This window comes from Furipterus horrens, unplaced genomic scaffold, assembly GCF_987537825.1.
Source record: "Furipterus horrens unplaced genomic scaffold, mFurHor1.1.pri manual_scaffold_6, whole genome shotgun sequence".
Lineage (NCBI taxonomy): Eukaryota > Metazoa > Chordata > Mammalia > Chiroptera > Furipteridae > Furipterus > Furipterus horrens.
In genome coordinates, this window is record NW_028327176.1 from 82,813,585 (window position 1) to 82,829,091 (window position 15,507).

Below are 15,507 nucleotides of genomic sequence, written 5' to 3' on the forward strand. Positions count from 1 at the left end.
CCATACTATTATCCAGCTAAATTCTGTATGTGCTCTGAATGAGGAATTTGGGTGAGATATGAGTGTACCTCAGGTTACCCTCACGTCTTGGTTACATTTCAAACTTCAAATGCAAAATTAAGCCAACAAACCAGAGCTTAGAAATTTATAATTAAGCTAAAAATAAAAGGACTTTCAAAGCGAGAAGAAACAACTTTTTTTTTTTTTTTAATATCAAAAAGAACAGCTATTCAGGAAGCACCAATTCAGGCAAAAGCCTTTGATGGGATACACACTAGAAAGGTCAATTCCCCCATCCTCAAGAGATGAAGAAGAGGGAGCAACAGGTCACTGAATCCCTGGAATACTGCCCCAGAATCCTTCCAGGAATCATTATCCATCAATCCACAGATGTGATTGGGAAGGGATGTAGGAACAATAGACGGTATTGGGCAGAAAATTATCCTTGACATGCATCCAGCACCAGGGCATATTTTTTATTAGAGTGAAGTGAGCAAAGTTCTCACGAAAGATTGAAGCAAAGAACACACTGATTAGAACATTATCTCATAACAAAGGTGGAGCCATTTCCTATATTATTATAAGATAACTGTAACTAATCAAAACACATCCCCAGAAGAAAAAACTGGGATAAAGGCAGCCATGCTGACACGGCCTTCTAGTCCCACTTCAGGTTCTCAGAGAGGAGATCTAGTACAGAAATGACAGCAAATACCCATATCCACTATGTGGGACTGGACCAGAGGAAGGCAGGCTAAGCCAAGATGTAAGTATCATGAACAGCTTTCCAAATTCAAAGAATATCCATATTCTTTATCCCCTCCAGTAATGTACAAAACCAAAAAGTGTAACACACTAGAGGTGGACATCTGGTTTTTATTTCTGAACAGTCCTGATGCTTCTCATTACATCTCATAATTTTCATGGGGAGAGGATGACAGAGAACATGAACATCCTGTCTCCTACTGCAGGGGCATGGAAAGTGGTAAGGATATCCAGCAGTGAAGGACAGGAAGTGGTTAGGCAGCAATATCCCTTATGCCTGGGGTAGGATTATGGCCAACAGCCCTTCTGGCCTGTGTTCACCTCCTCAAGGGGAGGTCTCCATGGAATGACCATGATTCCCAACATGGCCAGAAAACCCATCGATCCCACTCATGGGGCAGATGATCAGAGGAGCTGCACTCTTCCCACCTGAGTAGCTCAGACTGAAGTAGGGCCGCACAGGCCCACAGAAGGTAGCATGAGAGAAAGTAAAGGTGTGACACCTCTCTGTCACATTGTAGAAGGAGACCTCACCAGCATCATAGTCCAAGAAAATCCCCACCCGCTGAAGAGGGGTCCGCAGGGGGAGGGCAGTCATTGGGGAAGTAAGAGCCCAGTATTCCTTCCCATACCACAAGGACACTGCCCAGAATCCATTCTGGGGGGCAGAAGTTACCCCACCTTTTCTGCACACTGAGTCTTCACAGACCCCTATGGTCCACTTGGCTTTATCTCCCACCTCTACCTCCCAATAATGTCTCCCAGCGATGAAGCATGGAGAGCCCAAGACACAGGGAAACAGATTGAACCGCTCAGGGTTGTCAGGCAGGTCCTGCTGGAGGTAACTGTACCGCACTTGCCGCAGATTGTCAGAGAGGATCAGGCTGGGGTAGGCTGTGTCTGGGTCCAGAGTTACATCCACTGCAGAGACACAGAGGCAAAGGTGAGAGTCAACTGAGGGCCAGGAAAGCCCACTCTAGAACACCTTGCTTCTCTCCTACCTGCCTGATAAGGGAATAAGAGCTCCCCTCTATAGGCTGCATTCATTTTATGATGAAATTCATCCTGAATTTAACATTCAAAAAAGTCATGGTTTGAATCAGCTGGTTACCTTTTTAAGCCAAAATATATTGAAAATATTGAGATTTTTACATCTATTCCCATTCTTTCACATCTTAAGCCACAATATCCATTATAAACTGAATTTCCCACATATATTCAGAGCTGTAAATAAAGAACTGGGAACCTGGAACAATTTTCCCATCTTTCAATTCACTTTTATATCCTCCATGTCATGGGACCTTTACTCAGCACATCCAAATGCTATTCATCTTCCTCTAAGATCCAATACCTGACCCACATCTTCCTTAAAAAGTTGTTTTTAACCAGCCCAAGTTATTTAGTTTCCCTCTCTTAAATCTAAAACTGTGTGTCACCCATGTCTCATAATCTGGTATTTAGTATTGCAGCATCTTTCAATCATGTGGACTCTTTCTGCTTTATAATCACCAATACTTATTCTCTCATTTGTTCTTCCTAGCTTGTTCAGGAGAAAGATTCCCAAACATTATCCCTTCAAACCAAAGCTCGGTGGGCCGCATGAATCCCACAAAAGGTTCATGACAGGCAACTTGGCAGAGGTGGGCAAGAACCCAGATGGTCAGTTCTTGATTCAACCATCTGTCCACAATAGTCACTCATTTCTTTCTCATGCCATGGGTATACTTCATACCTCCAACTAGGCACAAACTCTCAGGATAGGGCTGTGTCTCATGGTCTTTGGTTACCTCTATAGTACCCTGCACAATCTTAGTATAAGAAGTAAACAAGGTATCCAATTAACACTTGTTGAAAAAATTAAATATGGATTACAGCATCCAGTGAACTCCAATGACAAAAGGCCTGTTATATGTGGAGTCCCCCTCTTCATCAAGAGGATTCCATGCAACAGAAGATAGCCATGTGACTATGGAAAGTACACCCCAGATTTGAGTACCTCTGAGAATAGATTTACCCAGTCTCCCTGAACATTAGGTAAAGGTGATGGTCTAGGGGAGGGGGAATTTTAAATCTTACCCCAAAGCACAGAGATGGGAAGACACAAGATTCCTAGACTTCCTAGCACTCAGAACCTAAGCTGAACTCAATCACTCTTCTCCAATCACTCTTTTTGGATGAATGGTTGGTTTTTGCAAACAATATGGTGCCAAGGCTGGGCAGGCAGAGCAGTGTTGCAGGGTACTACCAGTGCTCTACTGTTTGGGAACTGCAGTTTCGCTCTGTAAGTCTTCACAGCACCTGATCTTGACTTCCTCCTATTTCAAACATCCCTGGCTTCATCTCTGAGTCATTGTAAACATATAGAAACAAGCAATGATTTTTTAATAGTTGTTATCATCTTTACACATGTAACCTAAAGGATCCAAAATTGGGCTATTTCTAAAATCATTCAATAGTGATTATGTCCTTAAGGATATGTCCTTTCCCTGCATGGTTTTCTATCACTTACCTGAGTATAATTGAGCCTAAAGGATCCAAAATTAGGTAATTTCTCAAATCATTCAATAGTGGTTATGTACTTAAGGTTTTGTCCTCCTTTCCCTGCATGGTTTTTCTATCACTTACCTGAATATAATTGAGCCTCTCTTAATTCTGAAAAAACAAAAGAAAAAAAAAAGTTATGGAAGTCACATTAAGTATTTCCAGGAAATACCCGACTTGAGGGAGCTTCAGTTAGTCATCAGACAGCAGGGGTCCCCACTAGAAACCTGTTGTCAGTCATGCACTGATTTCTTCATATTAATACATGACTCAATCATTCAGCTTTAAGGGAAAGGGGAGGGACTGGGAACTTTGAGTGAAAGAATAACCACATGCCTGGCACTGGTAGCCTACTGGGTCAAACTGAGGCAAGATCAAGGATTCCACCCTCCACTGTACATGCTGGGTCTGTAAGGGGAAACACTGCTCTAAGGCAGCATGACACACAACTCTTGGTTTTCATAAGCCACCTCTGTTCTCAGGGCTGGATGGTTTGAGTGACACCTACTACCACATTGAGACAAATAGGACCATTCACTTAAAAGTCACTTTAGAGTTGTCAAAGCATTTACACAGATATGTTCACAGTAAGCCTTTTAAGTGGCAGAAGAAGAGAACTAAGTGAGAACAAGATTGAGAAAGGTCATGTCTGAACTAACTGCTTCTGGTATTATCCACTGTATTAAGTGGAACTTCTTCCCATTTGTTTTGCTTATGGACATGTGAGTGTCCCTTAAATCTCTGTTGGTATATACCAAAAGAGTATGTATATGAAAAGATAAAATGCAAATAAAGTTTCAGAACACATAACACAGATTATCAGAGATTATGAGGAAATGTAATGTGTAATAAATAAGAAAAGGGTTCACCTACATATAAGGATTTCAGATTCTAACAGACTGCCTAAGAATTCTAGTAATTAATACACAGGCAGCTCCTAACTGAATTTGGCGTATGAACAAAAAATTCTGTATTTGAAAGAGTCTTCCTTAAATACCTAGAACACTTTATTTAATAAATATAAATATAGGGTTTACTATGAATCAGGCTTCATTCCAAAGGCTTTAGCAATGGCACCTAATTTAACTTAAACCTTACAACCTTGTAAGGTAAGAACTATTATTTCCCCTATTTTACAGATGAAGAAATTACAAACATTCCTCATTTTACTGAGCTTACCAGATATTGTGGTTTTTGTTCAAACTGAAGGCAAGACCCTCCAGCAGCAAAAAGATTATGATTTGCCAAAGGCTCAGATGAGTTAGCATTTTTTAACAATAAAGTATTTTTAAATTAAGGTATATATATATATTTTTAGACATAATGCTATTACATACTTAAGAGACACCATAGTGTACACATAATTTTTATATGCACTGGGAAACCAAAATATTCTTGTGACTTACTTTATTGCAAAATTTATTTTATTGTGGTGCCCTGGAACCAAACCTAAGATGTCTGAGCCACACCTGTATGGTGCAGAATCCACAAGGAAGTGCTGGACCCGGGACCCAGGCACCCTCACTCCTGAATGCCACCCCTCACCACTTTCCTCAAGGTGTTGCCTCCTACACTGGTCAGTAGCTACACCCAAAAGCAATAGGAACTCTGTGAATTATAACTATAAATACTGGGTGAAATGAAAACATAACTAGAATAGTTTGTTCATGCCCTTTCCCAATTAAATAATAAAAATAAAAACAATCACATTAATTCTGGATTAATTTTGGATTGCCTTTCTCCTCCATCAATGTAGATTTAAAACTGACTGCATATAATTAAAAGACTTCAAAGGGAAACAAGAGGCTATTAATTGAAAAAAATTAACAAAGCAAAAAGGAAGGTGTAAAATATCAGGGAAGGCTGGCCAGTGGGTATCTATCACCCCTGCCCTATTTTGCCACACTTTTAATGCAGACGTTCGTTTTCATGGGATATTTCAACATCAAAAGCCCATCAGTAGACAAATTTACCTTGGATTTTCTCCATATCTGACTGCATTTTTTCTAAGGAGAGAAAAGAAGATAATCAATTTGCATTTCACCAACTGGAAAATGCATCTGTCAGGTAACAGATACTCAGAGCATAGATCCATTTCCCCTCGCAGATCCCTCTTTTCACATTACCTGTGAACTGCTTCAGACTCTCAGTCATGAACAGACATTTTTGGGCAAAAATATGAATTTTCTCTTGCAGATCTGGAGGTGTGATCCAAGGTTCAGGGATCCTAATTCTTTCAGCCCTAAGTTTAAGGAGAAAAAAAAGTGTGAATCCCTTCCCCAACTCTATGACCTTCCAGAGGCCAGGACAGGGCCTGGGCTGCACTGGCCAACAGAGGTCACCAATCTTTAAAAGCCACCCTTTCCATAGTCCTCTCCAAGACTATGATCCTCTAGACCAGAAAAGGAGAGACATCTTAACTCATTTTTTTTAATCCCCAAAGCATAAAGCTCATGGCTTTTCAAAAGGTTTACTGAATTAAACTGAATTTAAGGCCAGAAAGCACTATATTCCATGACAGAGTCCAAGATATTCATGATGGGCAATGACCCAGAATCCTAAGATTCCCAATATGGTGAGAGTGACATCTTCAGACAGATGGGTACTCTCTAGACATTACCCAATTACCCACACCTCCAAGGGATCTGTGGCAAAGACTGATTGCTAATTGCCTACCTACAATATCCCTTCTTCCACCTTCCAAACTTTACTGGGCTCATGGCTACCCAATCTAGATGTGACCCCATGACAGAGTTCTGGCTAATGAAAAGTTAAAATGTATCTTGTATTAATTTAAGAAGGTAGCCTAAAAAAGAAATACAATGTGACTTATTTCCTTCTTGCTGGCTGCCATTCTAGCAACTATCTTGGATTATAAGAATGAGGGCCATACCTTAGGGATGGCAGAAGAGTGAATGAAAAGAAACCTGAGAGTTTGATGATCACTAGAGCCACCATACTAGTCTTGGACACATTTCTTATATGGTGACAAAATTTTTTATTTTGTTTAATCCTGAAGACAATGAAATTTTGGGTTTCCTATCTCATATAGCCAAACCCAAACTTTAATGGCACAAATGCTAGGATCCTATGTTAGGTCAAAACTAGACTGGCATCAAAAAGTCAAAGTAACAAGAAAGGTAATATTTGGTGGAATCAGCTGGCTGGGACAGTTTCAAGTATCAATTCATCTCCCTCTTTGGAGCCTTCAAGAAACAGGTCCATCTATCATCATGATTATATCCACACAGACCCGAAGCCAACCTACCACACCTATGAGGCCTTCCCCCATCTCCTCAAATGTTCCCACATAATCAGGCTGCATTTTCTCTGAAGGTTTTTCACCATTCAGGATTTTGATCAGCTTCAGAGTTCAGCTCCCTCAAAGTCAATTTCCAGCCCTGTAGGCACTGAACCATACATCATGTCCCCAGGCCTATCTGGCTGCCCTCGCCATCTGCCCACAAATAGCTCTGCCGTGGCTTCTTGCCCACTCTGAGCTCTCCCTGTTTGGCCATGTTCCAATACCCAGGGAGCGCTTTCTTCCTCACTTTCTCTCTAATGATACAGTACAGAAATATTGAGAATACAAGCCAGAATCCAGGTGTCTCATCATTAATTACATAACTAAGCTGGTCATACCTTTTTTAGGCCATACTGGAAGAGAGAAAGAATAAGAGAAAGGATTCTGAAATGTTCAGGAAGCAACAATCATAAGATACCCTTGTGCTGTGCCCAAGTCCCTATAAGCCTCCACCCTCCCCATGGAAGTGTCCTCATGAAACACCAGCATCCTCCCAATTGAACCCCCTATTCTACCACCTTGCTCCCACGATTTGTCAATAATTCCTGAACTTTAATGAGAAGAGCTGTGGTCCATCCAATTCCTTGTGCACTAGTGATTCTGTTCAGGGAGAGGCATGGTATGTGACCATTTGGTAAGACAGCCATCTCTGGCTCTGAGCTCCTTTCAGGATTTATTAAGTAAAAGGAGAAGGTCTTCCCCTGATTAACACTGCAGAGAGAGAAAACGGTACCTGCTCAATGTGTCCCCAATGTCCTATAAGAGAAAGGAAAAAGATAACCATGAGAAGTCATTCATAACTTCAATTTTCTTTCATAGATGTTTGCTGAAAGCCCAACTATGGACTGTTACTTGGAGAAACTAGGGAGACAAGGAACACTACTCACAGTCAAGGAGCTAAAAATCAAGCAAAGGAAGCTGGGATGCACACTATTTGCTGTAGGATACTTTCTAGGTCCTCCTACTACAATCCTGTTCAGACTCCAAAATGTCAAATTTATTAACTCAAGCATCCCACCCTTGGATCACAAATATACAGATTGCTTCCTTTGACTTCTGTGGTGAAATAATTTCAAATACACAGAAAAGCTGCTAATACAAAAAGCTTCTATATACTTCTTACACAGACTTACCAGATAATTATATACATATTTATCCTTAGGACCATTTGAGAAGCCATTGTTTACAGTATGTGCTTTGACCCCTTTACACTTCTGTATGCATTTCCTAAGTATATTTGCTTATATAACTACAGTATAGTTATCAGACTCAGGAAATTGAACATTGATGTTTTATCTAATCCATAGTCCATATTCTAATTTAACCAACTGTCTTCATGTTCTTTACAGCCACTCCTCCCCTGCTAAAGTAATCCAGAATGATCCACTGCACTTAGCTTTGATGACATGTGACTTTATTCTTTAACAGTTCCTTAGCATTGATTTTATTTTCCACAACACTGACACTGGTTTAATACTGGCTAGTTATTTTATAGAATGTCCTTCTACCTGGGTTTGTCAGATACCCCCCCTCATGATTAAACTTAGGTTGTAGGACCTTTGACCAGTGTCTGTGTGTTCTTTTAAAGGTATGCAATATTTGCTTTCTCCTTACTAGTGATATTCTGGTCACTGTAGAGCTACTATTTTTCCTTGCATAATTAATAAGTAACCTAAAGTGATACTTTAAAATTATCTTAATATTTCAATTCTTATGAAACTTTCCCTTTTTAGATTTAACATCCATTAATAATTATGGTCTGAATTAACTCTCATTATGATGGTTGCCAAATGATCATTTTTCTAATTTCAAAATTCCTTCTATATTATTTACTCAATATTCTACTGGAAGGAAGAATTTTCCCTTCTTATTTATTATTAGCATGGACTCAGATTCTTATATTATTCAACGAGTTATAATCCATTACTTCTTATTTTGGTGCTCAAAAAGTCCGAGAGTTGGCTGGAGAGGATCTGTCACTCTTTCTCCCCATCCCCATAGTTTCTGGTTTACCCTTCCAGTACTTCCTTTGCAAATATAAGCAAAAATGCATGTATTTTCCAATTATCACTTCTTTCTTACATGAAAAGCATATTCTACATTTTGCACTTTGATTTTTTTCACTTAAGACTATATCCTGTAAACCATTCTGTTCATAGGTGTCTTCTTTATGCTTCTTTACAGTTGCATAGTATTCCACTGTGTATATACATGTGCATGCATGAACGCATGGGTGCACATGCGAATAATTGACTTCACCACTTACATCAAATATCCAGAATAGGCAAACCCTGAGACACATAGCCGATTGGTGGTTGTCAGTGGGAGAAAGGGATGAGAAATGGGTACAGGTTTCCTTTTGTGGTGATCAGTGTTTTAGAACTAGATAGTTGTGATGATTGTACAACACTGTGAGTTTACTAAATGCTGAGTTGTACATTTTGATATGGTTGAAATGGTGAATTAATTAAGTACTATCACACACACATATAATACACACACACAAATAAAACCTTAAAGTCCTTCTTTCAATGCCCTCTTCCTGGATGAGCCCAACTACCTGTGTTCCCTATGCCTGTATCAGAGCAGTCATGTTCTAAGAAAGCAGAGAAAGAAGGCAAACTGATTCCAGTATAACCCCAGGTTCACTGACCAAGTATTATGTCTCACAAACCACCTGGCCTTACTCTGAAAGAATGATTTCAGAACTTTCCACCCTGGTTGGTGTGGGTCAGTGGGTTGAGCACCAGCCTGTGAACCAAAAGGTTACCAGCTCAATTCCTGGTCAGGGCACAGGCCTGGGTTGCAGGCTAGGTCCCCAGCGTGTGAGAGGCAACTGATTGATGTTTCTCTCATACGGTGATGTTTCTCTTCCTCTCTTCCTCCCTCCCTTACCCTCTCTCTAAAACAAAAAACACTTTCCCACATTCTTCAAAACTCGTATTTTCCCTAATGCCTTCTCAGAGACGATCTTGCTTTCCAACTTCAAAAGAGAATGAAAGTCACCGTTTTTATGAAACCTCACAACCTGCCTATACCTACCTCCCCTGATCCTTCAGTCTTCCCATACAACATAGTCCTTCCAAAACCAACTCCTGCACACATGCTTCAGTTCCCATTCCCTTCTTCTCAGGAATAACAAATGATGATTAATCCATCACTGTTAGTTCCAGGATTTTCCTCACCTTGTTCCTTATAACACAGGTTCTCCTCCCTGCACATTCTTTTAAAATATATAATTAGTTCCTTTAAGCATCCCTTCCCATGAAGCCCCACAACCCTACCTCATCTCCAAATATTTTCTTACATCTCCTTCCGTCTTACTCTTTGAAACAGTCATCTACTCATGTAGTCTCTGCTCACTGGACCCAGTCCCCACCACTCTCCCTAATGGGCTCCTGAATAAACTATCTCCTGTGGCAGTTCACACAAGTCATCACAATGGCCATGTTTTCAAAATCCATAGACATCAGCCCCCCTATTATTTCACGTCAACTCTGCTGTCTACTCCCTTCTTCTTGCAACATTCTTCCTTCCCAATTACACTGACTCTCTGGTCACCTGTTCCCTTTCCAAACCCTTCCTTCTTTCCCTGACAATGAAATACTGGTGTTCATAAAGGCTCAAAGTAGGCCATCATCTTGCTATTCTAAAGCAGGGATTGGTAAACATTTAAAAAAAAAAAAAAAAAGGCCAGAGAGCCCTGGCTCAGTAGGTTGAGTGTCATCCCGCAAAGTGAAAGATCACCGGTTCAATTCCTGGTCAGGGTCCATGGCAGGTTGTGGGTCCAGTCCCCAGTTGAGGCAATCAATCAATGTTTTTCTCACACATCAATGTTTCTCTCCCTCTCTTTCTCCCTCTCTTCCCATCTCTCTAAAAATAAATAAAATCTTAAAATATATATATATGTAAATTTCAGGAGAGCTTATTCACCACTTAATCCCATTGTCTAACCCAGAGCAAACCATTCACATGTGTTGAATGAACAAATGACAGACAGGCTTCACTCCTTTGCTATGGTCTTGCTGGGTGATGTCTACTGCAGCTTTACCATCTGCACTGTGAAGGTCACACCACAGAACTACTCGAGGTAACAACTGCTCATGTACATGTTGTTTAAGAGAGAATGGAGACTTGTCAGCAGGTGCTGCCTGGGCAGGGAGCTCTAATCTTACCTGCAGGAGCTCCCTGGTGGGCTGCTGTTGCTTCTCTTCTAGCTGGGCAATCAGGCTGCTGAGCTGCGAGATATTACAAGAGAACTGGGTGATGGCGCCATTGATGCTATTGTAGATAGCCAAATCTAGCTCCTCAAGGCGGGCCAGAAGGCGATATTCATGCTCCTTCAAAGAGTGATACAGCTGCTCAAACTCCCAAATGATCTTCTCCCTTTCCATCTGGGTCAGGCTCTGTGTATACATGAAAGGGCAATGAGGACAGGGAAAGTTTACTTTTATAGCCCTTCCCATTTCTCCCCTACTACCCACTCCAAGATCTCAACATTGCATCCAGTATACTAAAAAAAGTTATCTTGTTTACTCACCCACTTTTTTCAATCTTTACTAACTAGATATATAATGGCCAAGAACTAAATTGCCCGGTGATAATTAAGACACAGTCACTGCCCTGAAGAAAGTCCATCAAGTGAGGGTTGGCTTCATGTGACACACATAATCATGGATGGATAAGTAAAGATAGGGTGACAGCTGTGGTGAGAAAAGTTGCAGCCTTCACAAAAGCAGTATTCAGAGACTTATATGATGAACAGGAGTTCACCATGTGGTCAAAGACCGGGAGAGCTTTCCAGGCAGAAGAAATGGCACAGGCAAGGGAGTGGGGAGAGCAGGCAACTGGTTCTGTCTGGATGCAACAACATGAGCTCTGAGGGTAGAGGCCAGAAAAAAGAAAGAGACTAGAGTATACTTAGCTTGGAAGGCTAAGGGGCAAGGACTTTATTGCAATGGGGAACCATGAAAAGCAGTCAGAGAAGCAATATGTGCCCAGTGGAGAAAGGTTTGCAACATTCAAACAATTTCTACAACAATCCTCACATAATAACCTTGATAGGTTCCTTTAGGCCCTCCACTGCAATCTACACCCTTTATCTGACCTTCAAGGTTCACAGGTGCAGATTTGCCAGTTTCCCTGCCCTTCCTTCTCTACCCCACCTTCCACTGACAGTGCCCTATTAATAATTGTTCTAAACAAAGGATGAGCAAGCTCCCTTTGTTTCCTCGCTCCAAGTAAAGTTTTACCTGAACACAGCCACATCTACATTTACATATTGTCTTTAGCTGCTTTGAAACTATGACAGCAGAGTTGAGTAGTTGTAGCAGATGATATGGCCCACAAAGCCAAAAATGTTTACTATCTGGTCCTTTACAGAAAGCTTGTTCACCTATTTAAACTCAACTCCTGAGGACCTTCCCTCACTAACTATCCCGCTAACTACCCTTCTTAAGCACTCCTGTGCAAAACATAAACACCTTTGTTTATAAATCCATTTTAAGCTCATACCTCTCCTTAGTTGGATAAGTCTTTCCAATATATAAACTACACAATATAATCTTAGAAATGGAAAATTAAAGCTGAAAGAGACCTTAAAGATTAACTAATTCAGTGCTTCTCAAGGGGATGGGTGTGTGCGTGCATGCGTGCGTGTGTGTGTGTGTGTGTGTGTGTGTATATCTCCACCCTGGGGTGGGGTGGGGTGGGGGGCAATTCTGTCTAGCATGGAACTAGTTCTAGATTACAGCACATTTAGCATCCCTGCCCCACCCTCCCCATCACAGGATTGCTCAAGTGACAACCAAAGAAACACATACCGTTGCTGAAGAACAAATCTAGTCCAACCTAGTCATTTCACATATGAGAAAACTGAGGCCTCAAGACGTTCTATTATTCTGTCCATCTATCCAATTGGCTAGTGTCAGAGCCAAGAAGTATGTTCAGGTACTCTATCAGAGAAGAGCTGTCTCCCCTCTTTGACAATCCTCCCACAGAAGACAAGGTTATGTACATAATGAATTTGACTTTACACATGCTCACTGGAAGATTTTCCATCCATCAGACCTACTTTCAAGCAAGGAGAACTGAGGTCTCAGAGGGACTATGAGAGCAGAACAAGTGGTGGCATCTAAGGGTATCTAAATTCCCTGTCCAAAACTTCTCAGCTACACCCTGGCCAGGACGGACAAAATTTCTCACAAGATGGTGTTAGACACTACTAGTCTAACAGTTTACTTCTCACATGCAAATACCTGTAATGGGTGGGAATTTTTAATATTTTATTTATTGTTCAAAAAATGCTTAAAAACCTAGGTGGTGGATTTTTAAATAGATAAGTCTCTGTACTTTTTGTTTTGGTTTTCAAAACGAAACCCCCAGATAGCCCTATCACAAATTAGTTCATCAACCACTTGCTATGGCCTTGGGAAACTAGGGTAAGAAAAAAAACAAAGTAAAAACTTCGGAGTTGAAGTGTTGTCAAAAAAGTGAACACTCCAACAAGAAGTAACAGTGGAGCTTATGCAAAGCCACTATCACCATCTGGCTGCAGAATAGTACTAAAGGAGGCTGACTGTGCCCAAGAACTTCACCCATGTCAGCTCTGTCAAGGATCAACCCTGATCTACACAAAGCTAGAGGGTTAAACTTTTGATAGGTCAGACCTCCAGGGTTTCCAACCACAATAAGGCATTGTTCCAAACTTCACCTAGAAGTCTGGGTGACTTGGCTGGACAAGGTTAAGGAAGTAACATCAGCCTTACAAAAGAGAAAGTAACCAGCAGAAGTGATATTATCTGTGAATTCCAAAGACTCTTACCAAGAGTTCAGCTCGTGCCTGCTCCCCTTGTGCCCGACGCCTCTTCTTTAAGTCTTTCACTCTTTTTAGGTGGTCCAGCTGATTCTGGATTTGCTCCTAAGAAAAGCAAAAATAATTGGGCCATTCAGGATCAGGCAGACCTTAGCACGAGCATGGCTATTCCACTTATCACACATAAAACCCACATGTCTGATGCCAAGCCCTGGGTCAGAACCTGTCCTTTAACCACACTGCCATCACCAGGGCACAGGGGGTCGTCACACCTCTCCTCAGGCAGTCTGTGTGTAACTTCCAACAGTGAGTCAACTATCTGCCCCGCAAGGTCCCTGCATGACCTAATGCAGCATTTTCAACCTTTTTCTGCCATGGCACACATAAAATTACTAAAATTCTGCGGCACACCAAAAAATATAATTTTTGCCGATCTCACACACACAAAAAAATTTAAGGTATAATTCTGATTTATTCACACTGAACAGCTATCATTGTATTGGCTGTTATTTTTTTCATTTAACAATCTAAAAGAAATGAGGTCAGTGGCCCTGACTAAATAGTCAGGTATTGCATGTTTTAAAATTTTCCCGGCACCCGGTTTAAAATCACTGGTCCAGTGGAAACGTGGCTGGAGTAGAGGCTTCAAGTTAAGTTGCAGCTGTTCCACAGCTTGCATGCTGAGGAAATTACTTTGTTTCCACGTTATTGTTTAGCTGCTCTATTCAACCATTCACAAAGGGCTCTCCACACATCGTGTTATTTCACTTAATCTTTATAATAACTTACCTTCTACGAGTCTCAGTGGTTAAATAACTTAAGCAGTAAATAGTTGTGTTCTTTTTCGTGAGTTTCTAGAACAGACTAGAACACAGGGAAGTGTGGGGAAATGTTTATAGACTAGGTAGTGGGTATCTGCTTGATGTATATACTGCCAATTAACATGTGTTTTGTCTGAGATCAGCTAGAAGCCAACAGGAATAAGTGCATCTCTGAAGCTTACCGATATGTACGTGGTTTTACGAGCATCTTTTACACAGTCAAGGGGGGTGGTTCCTGCGGGCCGTCTGCCCATGAACCAGTAAACAGAGTGGCACATAAGGACAGGAGGATGGGGACGGGGAGACTTGTGGCTTCCTCACCATCTACAGGTTTTCCTCCCAAATCTGAGTGCCCAGGCTCTAGAGCAGAGAGAGAGGAAATGACGGCTGTGAACCACAAGTCCGGCCCAGCCATTTTCTAGGCGGAAAAAAGGAAGCCTCTTTGGCTTTCTCCTCCCTTTGTCCGACTCCCCCGCCACTCGTCTCCCTCAGCTGATCCGGCCCTCACCTTGAATCCCTCCACCGCCTCCTCCAGCGGCAACACGCTGTGGCCACGGTGCTCCCGAGAGCGGTCGCACACCACGCAGATGGGCATCTGGTCCTCCTCGCAATACAGCTTCAGGGGCTCGCGGTGTTTCTCGCACACGCCCATCTCGCCTCCAGGCCCCGACGGCCGCTCAGTGCGCAACTGCTTCACCAGTTGGGTCACGTTGGCCAGGTGCCGGTTGGGCCGCACGTGCCGCTGAGGGAAGGTTTCCCGGCACTGCGGACAAGACACGTTGGTCTCCGCCGCGCCCCAGCAGCGGGTGAGGCACGCGCAACAGATGTTGTGGCCGCAATCGAGCATCATGGGCTCGGCAAAGTACTGCAGGCACACGGGGCAAGTGGTCTCCTGCTGTAAACACTCGGCCACGCTCCCGGAGGCCATGGCGCGGGCCTGCAGGGGTGCACGAGCATGGGCCCCAACGCCCAGGTTCCCAGCAGTTCGCTGCGGGGAAGCGAGCTGGGCCAGCGGAGGGCGGCGCCTCCCGGGCCCAGATCCCAGGCGTGTCCGTGCACTGGAACCGCGGATGTGACTGGCCGCTCCCCACCGCTGTGCCGAGCTGAGTGAGCTTGGGAATACAGCAGCCCCACAAACCTAGCAGGTACGCCGAGGGAGGGGAGGGCCGTGAGCTCCAAAGAGCGCAGTATAACGTGGCCGCGTCGGAGCAGATCCCGGCCGCAGCACAAACCCCACCCCGACGAGAGCGGAAGGGGCGTGT

At 42.6% G+C, this 15,507-nt stretch overlaps 1 protein-coding gene across 1 annotated transcript; it reads right to left on the reverse strand.

The window, feature by feature from the left end:
- Positions 1-206: 206 nt before the first annotated feature.
- Positions 207-15,369, reverse strand: TRIM27 (tripartite motif containing 27). Its single transcript, XM_090281942.1, has 8 exons — positions 14,754-15,369; positions 13,434-13,529; positions 10,786-11,016; positions 7,344-7,366; positions 5,433-5,548; positions 5,280-5,312; positions 3,391-3,417; positions 207-1,686 (listed from the first exon to the last, which is right to left on the reverse strand). The coding sequence occupies exons 1-8, from the start codon at positions 15,171-15,173 to the stop codon at positions 1,091-1,093; spliced, it is 1,542 nt and encodes a 513-aa protein (XP_090138068.1). The 5' UTR covers positions 15,174-15,369; the 3' UTR covers positions 207-1,090.
- Between the last annotated feature and the right edge of the window lie 138 nt (positions 15,370-15,507).

Excerpts from the sequence above, each read along its gene's own strand:
- TRIM27 (XM_090281942.1), bottom strand. The coding sequence starts at position 15,173 with ATGGCCTCCGGGAGCGTGGCCGAGTGTTTACAGCAGGAGACCACTTGC. Across the intron at positions 5,313-5,432 it reads GAGTCTGAAGCAGTTCACAG|AAAAAATGCAGTCAGATATG; the intron begins GTAATGTGAAAA and ends TTCTCTCCTTAG. Across the intron at positions 1,687-3,390 it reads AGAGGCTCAATTATATTCAG|TGGATGTAACTCTGGACCCA; the intron begins GTAAGTGATAGA and ends GTGTCTCTGCAG.